General features: G+C 38.4%; 1 protein-coding gene across 1 annotated transcript in view; it reads left to right on the top strand.

The window, feature by feature from the left end:
- The window catches only part of Ccdc171 (coiled-coil domain containing 171), a 341,586-nt gene that overhangs the window by 136,321 nt on the left and 192,130 nt on the right, over positions 1-13,135 (top strand). Inside the window, exon 18 of the mRNA XM_041652374.1 lies at positions 1,113-1,229. Within this exon, the coding sequence (XP_041508308.1) occupies positions 1,113-1,229 (117 nt within the window). The remainder of the gene's footprint in view (positions 1-1,112; positions 1,230-13,135) is intronic.

Genomic DNA, 13,135 nt, shown 5'->3' with positions numbered 1-13,135 from the left:
GTAAGTGAAATATAATATGTGTGTGCTTATCTACTATACAAACCTTCAAAGAATTAATCATGTAACATAGTCCAGTTCATCTTCACATGTGTATGTGTATAAATGTTTAATTTATAAAAATTAGCCTTGAGTTTTTTGTAAACTGATATTATGAAGCAATTATGTATAACTTTCATATTGTCTAGATTTATTTGTATTATCTTTTTAAAACAGTATAGTGGAATGTTTATACCTCACGTTTTCAATTGTGACAATCCAAAACAGACACTTAAAAGTTATCCATGCTTTCAGTATAAAATAAGAATAAAATGATGAGAGAGTTAAGAATATCTTGAAGAGTTGTTTAAAAGTGAGGCAAATATAAATTTTCAACTGACATTTCTTGGGAATGTTTTACTATTTTTGAGAAAACAGTAGATTTAGTTGTTAATTTTTTAAAATTTATGCCTAGGGATCAGCCCTAAGGCTACTTTCATGGAGCAAGTGCTCTGCCATTGCGTCCTCAGCCCTGATGCAATGCCGGGTTCTCTGGCAGAAAGGGCCCCGGGCAGAGCCAGACCTGCGGGACTTTTACCTGGTTCTGAGTTCTGAGTATGTCAAAGCAGGATCTCGTTTAATTGCATCAGGCATGAACTTATATAGGCTGAGATAAGGGGTGAGAAGCCTGGGGATGGGTCGAGGTGGAGCAAGGAACAAGGGCCAATAATAACTGCTCGTTAGCGGTTAGCAGCTGGCAGAAGGCGTGCCTAGGTTGGGTAGCCAGAGACAGGTCTCCAAACTTGAGCTAGGCTCAGGAAGTTGCACTAGGCCTCACCAAACTCAAGTTAGGCTTAAGAAGTTACACTGGGCCTCATGCCCAGGCCTCATGAGGCCCAACAATGCAACTGCTAAGAATCAGGCAATTGTAATACAACCAAAACTAAAAGAAATGTCTGTCTTCTTTGATGCTTGTTATTTAATGTTGTATTAGTCAGATGTAACTAGATTTTCTAACTAGAAAACACTAGGCATACAAAGGCTGATTTACTTAAGTAGCTGAACACTGCTATGAAATTTAAATGTGGATTTTAATAACTTGTAGCATTTCATAAAGGTTCCTTCCGTTTCTGCAGAGCATCAAAGGGAGCAGTTACGTTGTTTACAAGCCCTTACTTGGTTCACCAGTTCTGACCTTCTTGTTGCCATTGTCAGTTCTATGACCGAGCTGCAGGAAGTCATTAGTAAAACAGGTATGATCATTTTTTATGTCTATGCAAAGTATACTTAAAAAATGCCTAGAAATCCCTTATGGTACAAATTTTAATAAATTGTCTTGGAGGAAAATACATCTGTTTTTTATTTAGCCACAGAGAGATTGTTAAATCTGTATCTAATGATACAGTAAATAAAGGGAAATTTGATGACAAACTTTGTCTTTATTTGTAAAGGAAATTAAATAGCATTTTGGGGTGAATGTATCTACCCCATTCTTCCCCTTTGTGATTTGTTTTTCCTATGAAAAGCACATCATTAGTTTTTTCTTTTATTTATTTATTTTTTATTTTAACTTTTTAAAAGTGTGCGGATTTTTGCCTCCATGTATATATCTGTGCACCTTGTGTGTTCCTGGTGCCAGCAGGGTCCAGAACAGGGTGTTGGATACTCTGGAACTGAAGTTATAGACAGTTGTGAGCTACCATGTGAGTGCTGGGAGTCGATCCAGGGTCCTTGGAAGGAGCTGCCAGTACTCTTAACCCCTGAACCATCTCACCAGCCCAAAGTTTCCTCTTTTGTTACTTGGTTTTGGTTTTCTGGCCATAAGTTTCAGAAGCTTGAGCAATAATAGCTGAGCCCATGGAAAATGCCACGTCTAATTTGGTGATATATGCATTTTTAAAAATTTGTTTGATTTCCTGACTCAGGTTGTGCATGTTTATGTGCATGTGTGTGTCAGGAGGGTGTAATGATGACTGTTTTTTCTAAGCTGTAAGAAATGTGGCCATGTTCTGGGTAAGCTGAACCCTAGACCAGTCATAGTCATTATGATGCATTAGCAGTAACAGTGTGTCCTGACCTGTTAAGACTTCCCTGCTTAGGGAAGTGTAAGCACGGGAACATGATAATGTGAGATATGATTTAAATTTTAAAGATAGGTCAATGTAAATGAGAATCATTTCATTAAAATTTCAGGTATTTAAACCTAGGCTCCTCTCTCAGGAAACTTAACGATTCTCAGATTATTTTTAAGTGTGGCCACTGATATTGGTAATCCGTGAGCATATTTAATACTTTAGTGAACATTAACGTGCTGGGTTTGAAGTAGAAATAAAATTTAAATTTTAATTATTTAAAAAGATTAAATTAAGACATAATAAATATTATACACACATTTATAATTTTAGATAAATATAAAATAGTATGATTTCTTCAGGCTGTTTCAAACAAAATTAAGAATTTTGGTGTTGTAGATTCAAAGCATAAACTAGTTTTTTTTTTTAAAGACATAATGATAATGTTTGGATTTACTGTAATAAATATATATTTTAAAGTTATTTTTTAAGAAGTTATTCAGTGAGTTTCACTATGGTGATTTCATGCATATGTGGAATTGTGCTTCGTTATTATTCCTCTCTTTCACTGTCTTTCCTAACTCTTCCCATGCCGTGTTTTGCTGGTCCCCCTTCTACTATTATGATTTCATTTTTCTTTGCAGTTAAAAATAATTCCATTTTGTGTATATTCCACATTTTTTTTTCTAGTCGTCTGTTGACTATGTAAGCTTTTTTAACTTTGCATGTATAGTGAGCAGTGTAGCAGTGAAATGGATGTGTAAGTGTCTCTCTGGTGTGGCTCCATCACCTACTCGTCCTGTTTTTAGTTGTTTGAGAGGCTCCACACTGAATTCCCTAGTGACCGTATCAGTTTATAATCCCAACAACGCAGATAGGGTTTCCCCCCTGCGTTCCCTCCAGGATTTGTTTTCGTCCGCTTTCTTAGAGATAGTCCCTGTGCTCTGGCTGACATGGACTCTCAGACTGGTTTTAATTCACATTCCCTTGATGGCTAAAGACAATGACTATATTTTCTAGTCATTACTGGCCATTTGTGTTTCTCTGTTTGAGGACTGCCTATTCAGATTGTCAATGCATTTATTAACTAGATACTTTTTTGGTGGTTAGTTTTACAGTTCTTTATACATTCTAGATATTAACATACTATTTGTTTATAGTTGACAAAGACTGTTTTCAGGTCTGTGAGCTGTCTACTCTGGTGATTATTTTCTTTGCTGAGCAGTAGCTTTTTATTTGTTAGTAACCCAGTTGATCAGTTCTTAAAATTATTTCTTTTGCTACTGGAGTACTTTTTAGAAAACCCTTCCTTTTGTTTAGATATGGAAGTGTTTTGCCAGGATTTCTCTCTACTAGTTTCTAAGCTTCAAGTCTTACATTAATGTCTTTGATCCATTTTTTATGTGCAAGGTGAAAGATATAAATCTAGTTTTATTTTTCCACATGTGGAAATTCACTTCCCTCAGTTCCATTTGTTGAAAGAGTAAAAAACTTGTAGAAAACTCAGGTGGCTCAGCCTCTATGGGTTTACATCTATGTGGGTTTGTGTGCAGGTCTTCTGTTCCGTGTCAGCGCCATGCTGTTTTGTTACCGCATCTCTGTAGTGTAGTTTGGATGAGGTATTGTGTTGTCTCCAGTATTGCCTTTTCTGTGTAGGAGTGTTTTGGCTATTCTTGATCTTCCGTGTTTCCATATAAAATTTAAAGTTGCATATTACAGATTAGTAAAGAATATAATTGGACGTTTGGTGCATTTTGCTTCCTGGCTTGCATGGTACAAACGGCTTTACTTTACTAGAACCGTCTTGGTATGATGCAATAACACTTCTGAAACTGAGATAATAAAACCTTTTCTTTACTTTAGTTATTTGCCAGGTGTTTTCATTACAGTGGCAGGAAACTGATGCAGGATAATAGAAGAGTCTCTCCAAACAAAATGAAGATTAACATATTTTTAAATCATTTTTATTCTTAGTGTATTCAAATAGGTACAGAAGATATTATACTAGAAAAAAAGGAAACATTTTTCAACAGTTAAAGGTAAATGGTTTTCATGGAATAACAAGGGTAATAAATGTAAAGTGTTGACAACTTATAAGGCTTATAATGAAATGCATATACTTAAGTTTTTGCGTTTTAATTTATTTTATATGTTTGGGTGTTTTGCCTGTATGTATGTGTAAAATGAGCCAGAGCGTTGGTTTCCCAGTTGCCTAGACCAGAATAGTCACACAGAAACTATATTAATTACAACACTGTGGTGGCCAATAGCTTAGGTGTATTCCTAGCTAGCTCTTAGATCTTAAATTAACCCATTTCTATTAATCTGTGTACCATTGCGAGTCTGTGGCCTACTTGATGGGGGAGAGTCTTCTGTTTTGTGTTAATTTCATTGGTTAAATAAAGAGACTGCCTTGGCCCTTTAATAGGACAGAAAATTAGGTAGGCGGAGTAGACTGAACAGAATTCTGAGAGAAAGAAAGCTGAGCCAGGCAGTCACCATGATTCTCCCACTCCAGACAGACGCAGGTTAAGATCTTTCCTGGTAAGCCAGCTCGTGGTGCTACACAGAATATTAGAAATGGGTTAGATCAATATGTAAGAGTTAGCCAATAAGAGGCTAGAACTAATGGGCCAAACAGTGTTTAAAAGAATACAGTTTCTGTGTAATTATTTCGGGTATAAAGCTAGCTGTGCGGGTGGCCGGGTGCCAGGAACGTAGCCCGCTGCTCCTCCTCACAACACCTACTGGTAAGGTTCTGGTGTCTTTCTCCTTCTGCAGCTACATGGAGTCTCTCTGACTTCTCTCTCTCTCTCTCTCTCTCTCTCTCTGAATTTTCCACCCGACTTTAGTTTGCTAAGCCATTGGCCAAAACAGCTTTATTCATTAATCAATAAAAACAACACATATACAGGGTATCCCATATATATGTTTGTGCTTCATGTGTGTGAAGTGCCTGTGGAAGTCATAAGAGAGTATCAGATCCCCTAAATCTGACAGTTGTGATCCCCATATGGGCTCTGGGAATCAAACCTGGGACCTCTAGAAGAGCATTTAGTTGTCAGAATACATGTTGGGCAGCTCAGAACTCCAGTTTCAGGGGATCCAACGCCCTTGCTGGTCTTGGCAGGCAGCAACACATGCACTCACATGCAGAAATACCCATATGCCTAGTTAAAAAGAAAATAAATAAACTTTACACAAAGAATTTACTGAGATAGGGACATCTTATTTAATATTCACCCCTATAAGTGGGATTAAATTATAGTTTTCTCTTACCACCACCTTTCCCATGAAAATAGTGTAAAAATTAATAAAAATATGCCCACATATCTTTGTACACTTAAGGTACAGATTATTAGTTTTGTTGTCTAAAATTGAACTTTACCATAAGGGAGACAGCATTTTAGATGCAAAGAAGACTGAAGGCGTAAGTCACAAACAATCCCACAGAAGTTTGGACTTATGATTAATAAGGTGGTATTTATTTAAAGGGGAAAAAACTTACAGATCACTGTCCCAGACAACAGCCCTCTGTGCAGTCAGGAAGGAATGTAGTCACTGGAAGCGGAGCAGGAAGTAAGAGAGATCGAGGAGGGAAGACGCCCCAATGGGCTGGTATCTCAGCGGCTATTGGCTGGAGGAGCGGAAGGACCTCCCGCAACACCTCCCCCTTTTGTTTAAGTAAGAGAGTTCTAAACCTACTACGAAATTATATACAATAAGTACAAATATCCTATTCTAACTAGCTTAGGTCTTATATAATAAATAGCTTGGCCAAGTCATGAGAGCAAAGTAACTACATTTATATAGTCTCCAATCCCATCGAAGATCTGAGAAGGGAAATAATGTTACCTGGGTAATTAGGAAGTTCTGTAAAACTTCCAAAACATGCAAAAAATTACAGAGACAACTAGCTACCTGGGCAATCACCCAAGGTCACATTTGCAGCGTTGAAGCAACCAACTTTGGCTAAGGCCTAACGTAACTGACATACCATTTTCAAAGGCAAGAAACTTGTCAAACTATCTTACCCTGTCTTGGCAGGATATGACAGTCCTGTTTTTTCCATTCATGGATATTCTATATCTCTGTCAGGGGTTGAGGTATGGGCATTTCTTTGCCCAAAGGCCAGATCTGCCAAAAAGAAAGGCTTCAGGTGGAGTGTCTCTGGTTCTCAACATTCTCTCGGAAATAGAGCGGTGTTGCCAGGAGCAGTTGTGTCTCACTACCACAAAACTCTGAGTTAGATTAAAGGCCATTTTCTACAGCTCTTTGAAGAGGTTGAAGATTATCTATCTATACTGAGTATAATCTCTATGTATCTAAATAACCTGATTAGTCTAATTATAAATGACAAACTTAGAATACTATTGATCTATATAATTCTCAATACCTATCTAACTTAAAGACTAAGACAATAAATGACTGTGTAACAAATGAGGACAATGACCTCCAAATATAAACAATGTACAAATATACATTGCAGTATGGTAAATATATATCAATACACAAACAATATATAAGTATCTTAATCAGAGGTAGAAATGTACACTGCAATATGGTAAATATATACAATATATATATATATCAATACAATATATGTCAATACATAAAAAATGTTTTAAACAGAGGTAGAAACATGCATGCATACAATAGTCAATATAATTTCACTTTGTATCAATATATAAGAATCGATACCAATATATTTTTCTCAAAACAATAACTCACGAGTACCAACAAGTACCAATCTATTATCCCATCATCCCATTATCCCCCTTTTTTTTCAAATGATCCCTGAGCTTATAAAATTCCTCCCCCAACCCTCAACCGTATACTAATTATAATCAACCCCTAAATGATGTCCCTAAACCCAAGGGCAAACTTTACTGGGAGAGGGGACGTTGTCCTCTAGAATTACTTCCAGCTGTCATGGGGGATCCTGTGAAAGTAAAATGATGGTTAAATTTCAAGATCAATGTCTTTTAAAATTGCAAATAGTCTCTGAGTATTTTGTGGAGGTCTGGCCAGAATGTTGTACAAGATGTGCACCATTTCAGCTAATCAAGTTGGAACCATCTTGTGCAGCTGGTACCCAAAACAGGTCTTGTAGTAGCACTATCAGTATCATGACGTCATATCAACCAGGTGGAGTTGTTGTTATGGGACCCCATCTTCCTGGAAACTTCAAATGTCACTTCAGGAAAAATTCATTGTTCATTGTGAAAAACTTAAACATTAATCATATAGATATATATAGACATATATATTCAATGAAAGGCATGATAGATATATTCAATGGAAAGTATGATAGATATGAAGAAAAGCAAAGATGTTTTCTAAACTCATATTTCTTTCTGTCCCATATCATGGCTCTTGACATGAGACAGAAACTCCAGAAACACTGGGTTTTTCTCTTACCAACAGGCTTGGAATTGGAGAGGGCCTGAGCCATAGTCCAATTTCAAAACCAGCTCTATATATTTATAAATAAATGCACATTAATACATATTTAAAGATAAGAGTAGAATAATTTTACTTGCGAGACCTATTTGATGTTCTTGCTTATTCTTATTGGGTTGTAAATAGTTTCCATCTGTCAGTATTCAAACATCCAGGGTTCCTTGAATTTTCTGAAGATGAGTGTTTTCCTGCAGAGATAAGAAGAGAACCCTGCCCCCATTCTATATGTTTTTCTTACCACCTGTATAAATATCATCATTGTGGATGAGCTGTCATTTCTCCTTTCCAAGAGGTTTCTCTCCTTCAAATCGAAACTTTATTAATTTTGATGGTATCCACAGTTTTTCTCCTGTGGAAACAAGAGCAAAACCCCTTCCCCAACGTAGCACATCTCCTGGCTTCCATTGAGAGGTCAGCACATCTTTGAAATAAATCGGTTGATTTAGTTCAGCAGACTTTTCCATTATCCAATGTCTTTCTGCTGCTGTCGTTCCTTTCTCATTAGCGTTAAGAAAATTCAAGGTTAATAAAGCATTATGTAATCTATTTCTGGGGGTATTTTCAGTCCCTTTCTGTTTGTTCAGCATAGCCTTTATAGTACGATTTGATCTTTCTATAACTGCCTGACCTGTAGGATTATTTGGTATACCTGTAATGTGTTTTATATTATAATAATCAAAAAAGCGTTTCATTTTCTTAGATACATATGCTGGACCATTATCTGTCTTTATTTGCGCAGGTATAGCCATGATGGCCATAACTTCCAATAAATGTGTGATTACTGAATCAGCCTTTTCTGAGCTCAGGGCAGTAGCCCATTGAAAACCTGAATATGTGTCTATGGTGTGGTGTACATATTTTAATTTACCAAATTCCATAAAGTGGAACACATCCATCTGCCAGATTTCATTTCTCTTAGTACCCTTTGGGTTACTCCCTGCAGGCAACGGTGTTTGATTATAGAAAGAACAGGTAGGACATCTCTTTATAATGTCCTTAGCTTGTTGCCAAGTAATGGAAAATTCTTTCTTTAGGCCTTTACTATTGACATGACTGCATCGTCATAAAGAGCTTGGACCTGTGGATCAGCATATTCCCCTGCACCAAGAATTTGATCTTGGGAAACCTCCACACCTTTTGCTCTTCCTTGCTGTTCCATATGTTTGGATTCTTCTCTGAAATAAATTCCAAACATCAAGGAAGGTCCATTATCTAAAACTGCAGACACTAACTGATGCAAATCATGGGGGGTAGCTCTAGCATTAGAAGCCCAAGTCCTTATCATTTCCCTTACATATGCAGAGTGCAAGCCAAAATTAACAATAGCTTGCTTAATTTCCTTTAGATCATACATTGTGATTGATGTCCATCTAGCTTCTCTGACTCCCTTTGAGCCTTTAGAAGTTGACGCTTTGTCAGAATTAAGTATAGGGTATGTCGCTAAAACCCTGGGTAAGCCAGTTCTAATAGCTGGTGGTGGCATTGTATCCTGTCCTCGTGCCTTCTTACTCTGTTCACCAGCTCCAATCATTTCTTCAAGCATTTCAAGTCTTTTTATTATTGTCTCTTTTGAATCCTGAATCTCCTGACCTTCATGAGTTTCTAGTAAAGATTGTATGGTTCTTAGGAGTGCCATATTCTTCCTAAATGATAGAATATTCAAAAGAATACTGAAACCTAGTAACCAGTAAATTAAGTTATCCCCATAGTCATATAAACCTTGCATGATATAACCCATTGTATTCATAAGCAAAGCAGTAAAATTTGCATTAGAAACGAAAACTGCCATATTACCTATTATCCAGCAGGTGGCTCTGTTGCCAAGTCACGACGAAAACGGGGCTGTGTTTCAGTGTCCACCTAGTATTTGTTAAAAACTGGGAAATGCAAGTTGCTCAAAAAAGTAAATGTAATTAAATCAATTCTGTACACAGAACCATAAACCCAGGAATCCATGGGTAGAGAAGAGCAACCTGGAAGCCGCTTATGCCTCCACGTGACAGAGTCGCCCCGAGGGGTTGCAGCTTTTGGCAACTGGCAACTGCATGCTCTGGTTTGCGCCATTTAAGAGCTGCGCTTGCAAGGGAGATTTGAAAACAACTTAGAAAAGAGCAAACCACATGGGCCTGTGGAATTTAAATCCACGTGGGGAGGCAAATGATAGGGTATGTGGGGACTTGAAGTCAATCTGAGGTGTCTAAAAGAAAAATATAAAGAATTGCAGCAAGAAAAGCCAGTGCGTGATAATTTATATTAAACTGCTGGCTCCACGCACAAGGCACAGGCCGCAAGGCACAGGCCGCGGGTGAGGAAGGGAGGGCTCGCGCCAAGCCAAACTCCCGGCTGGCAGCTGAGCAGGGGAAGGAGGGGTCCTAAAACCAAACGTTGGGCACCAGGTGAAGGAGTAAGTCACAAACAATCCCACAGCAGTTTGGAATTATGATTAATAAGGTGGTATTTATTTAAAGGGGAAAAAACTTACAGATCACCGTCCCAGACAACAGCCCTCTGTGCAATCAGGAAGGAGTGTAGTCGCCGGAAGCGGAGCAGGAAGTAAGAGAGATCGAGGAGGGAAGATGCCACTTTTTTAAAGAGGGAGACCACGCCCCAATGGGCTGGTATCTCAGCGCCTATTGGCTGGAGGAGCGGAAGGACCTTCCGCAACAGAAGACTTCTGATACCAGGCGTGTGGTGTTGGATAAATTACTTACAGTTATGTGCTGTGTGCCTGGTGCTGCATGCCTGCCGTCTCAGTTTCTGAGGAAGTTAGAGTAGGATGATCACAAATTCAAAACTAGCCTTGACTACAGAGTGAGTTCAAGGCCATCCTGGTCTCATCAGCCATGCTTTGTAAATAAAAAGTTAAAAAATTCTGTGTTTGAACTCAGAGGCTCCTAACATACGTGGAGGCTTAGGTTCAATCCCCAGTAAGAAAAAGACACAACAGAGAAAAGGAAATTGTGTCAGTTTCTGTATGTGTAAAATAAGGATTGTTATATTACCTTTCTTATAAGTACTTTAGCAGACTGAGTAAATTTATGAAGTGCTTGATATAGTCTTTACTTTTCTTTGCTTCAGAAAATATTTTATTTATCATTAGTACATTAATAAATAATAGAGAAATTTATAAAAACTTATAGTAAGATTTATTGGTTTAAAATTTCAAGGAAGTTTTCAGGTTACATGCGGTTTTAACTCTAATTTTTAAAGTTTTGTTTATTTTACTTTATGTTTATGAATGTTTTGTCTACATGTATGTAGGATACTCTATGTGTGCTGGTGCCTGAGAAGTTAGAGGGCTTCTTGGCCCCTGGTATTAGAGTTACAGATGATTGTGAGCCACAGTGGGTGCTGGGAACAGAACCCAGGTCCTCTGCAAGAACAACAAGTACTCCGAACTGCTGAGCCACCTCTCCAGCCCCAGTTTCAACACTTTAAAATATAGTGCTGGGGCCTGGGAGATGGCTCAGTGGGTAAAGCACTTGCCATGCAAGCATGAGGTCTGGAGTTTGGATCCCCAACACACATGTAAAGGCTGAGTGGACATGATGATCTGCTCTAACACCAGTACTTGAGAGGCAAAGACAGGGCATCCCTGGAGCAAGTATGCTAGCTAGACTACCAAGTCAGACGTCAGCCTCTGACTCCCACGTGTGTGGACACACATGCATGCATATAAACATGCAACTATGTACACATGCCATATATATGTGGAAAGGAGAACTGGCTTTGCTTTAATTACTATGTAAAGATGAAGAGGAAAATTTCTTTTTCTAATAAATTTATACTTTATTTGGGGCTTCTTTCTTTGTAATTTATGGAAGACCCACTTAAAGCACGGTAGTAAAATTGATGATTTTCTCTCTTCTAAGTAATAGGAAGTCTAGAGAGCTATAAAAATTTAGACCATATTTCTACTCTGCCGTCCTTACTATCATCTTCACATTGGTGCCTGCCCATTCTGCAGGTTGTGTTTGCTTAGGAAGGGAATAGAGAAAGGCAAAATATGAAAGCATTCATATACTGCTGGAAGGAATAACAGTGATGAGCTGCTTTGGAACAGAGTTTTGTGGTTTCTTAAAATGTTAGGATTGAACTGTATTATAAGCTAGTAATTCCACTACTATTTATAGATTTAAGAGAAATGAAGCCTTGTATCTAAAAATATGAGCATAAATGCACATAGCACTAATGATAATAAACAAAATGTGACTGCAAATTGAACTGTCCCCAGCCAATGAGTGGATAGACACACAAGAAACAAAGCCCTTGTATATGCTGCAACAAGGAAGTCCCCCGACATCATTAGTCAAAGACGCCATTTGCTCTGGTCACACATCTTATTGCCCCGCAATTTGAAGTGTGCAGAGTAGGAAAATTGAAAGACAGAAAGAAGACTACTAAAACCACTCAGGAATATTTATGTTAATGCTTATATACTTTCTTAGGTGTTTTTTAGACTCTCCATACCTCCTCTCTCCTTTCTCTTCCTTTTTCTTTTCAGTGCTAGGATCAAACCCAGGGTGTTGTGCGTGTGAGGTAAGCACTCTGCCACTGAGTGCCCCTGCTGTGCCTCCCCTTTTAATATCTTGCTGAAAATGGAGCTACTTTAAACATCAGGATTGTATACTGGCACCATCACTGTGACTTCTTTCTGTCCACCTCAGGAAATCTGTGGTCATGTATGTCAACATCAAGCAGTACTTTTTAGCATATTAAATAACTGCATTGCTTGCGTTTATTCTTAATTTAAAAAAAATTAAATTAGTGATTATTTTTAAAAGCTAGGCTTTTAGAATGAATTCTGAATTATATATAATCTATCTTCTAGGCGAGAGATTGTGCTCTTGACTGAACATTGGCTAAGAATTTGGCATCTGAGTGTGTGCTGTCGTGTGCTATTTGTGTGACTCTGCCCCCTTTCAGCCTTAACATTCGCATGTGCACATTCTGACTGTGCTGTTCAGCCTTAACATTCGCATGTGCACATTCTGACTGCGCTGTTCAGCCTTAACATTCGCATGTGCACATTCTGACTGTGCTGTTCAGCCTTAACATTCGCATGTGCACATTCTGACTGCGCTGTTCAGCCTTAACATTCGCATGTGCACATTCTGACTGTGCTGTTCAGCCTTAACATTCGCATGTGCACATTCTGACTGTGTTGTTCAGCATTAACATTCGCATGTGCACATTCTGACTGTGCGGTTCAGCCTTAACATTCGCATGTGCACATTCTGACTGTGCGGTTCAGCCTTAACATTCTCATGTGCACATTCTGATTGTGCTGGATAGTTTCATGGCAGCTTGATACAAACTAAAGTCGTCTGAGAGGAGAGAGACCCAGCTAAGAAAATGGCTCTGTAAGATCAGGCTTTGGGCAAGTCTGTAGGTAGGGCATTGTCTTAAATTAGTGATTGATTTGGGAAAGTCCGACCCATTGTGAGGGCGTTCCATCCCTGGGCTGGTGGTTCTGGGTTCTTTAGAAAGCAGGCTAAGCAAACTATGTGAGCAAGCCAGTAACCAGCACCTCTCCATGACCTCTGCATCAGCTCCTGCTTCCAGGTTCCTGCTCTGTGTGAGTTCTTATCCTCACTGTTTTTGATGATGAACTGTTATATGGA

Source organism: Microtus oregoni, unplaced genomic scaffold (assembly GCF_018167655.1).
Source record: "Microtus oregoni isolate MIOR12 unplaced genomic scaffold, Mior012 000005F_ref0000423, whole genome shotgun sequence".
Taxonomy (NCBI): domain Eukaryota; kingdom Metazoa; phylum Chordata; class Mammalia; order Rodentia; family Cricetidae; genus Microtus; species Microtus oregoni.
Note: the sequence above shows the minus strand (reverse complement) of the source record. Positions and strands in the feature narration are given on the sequence as shown.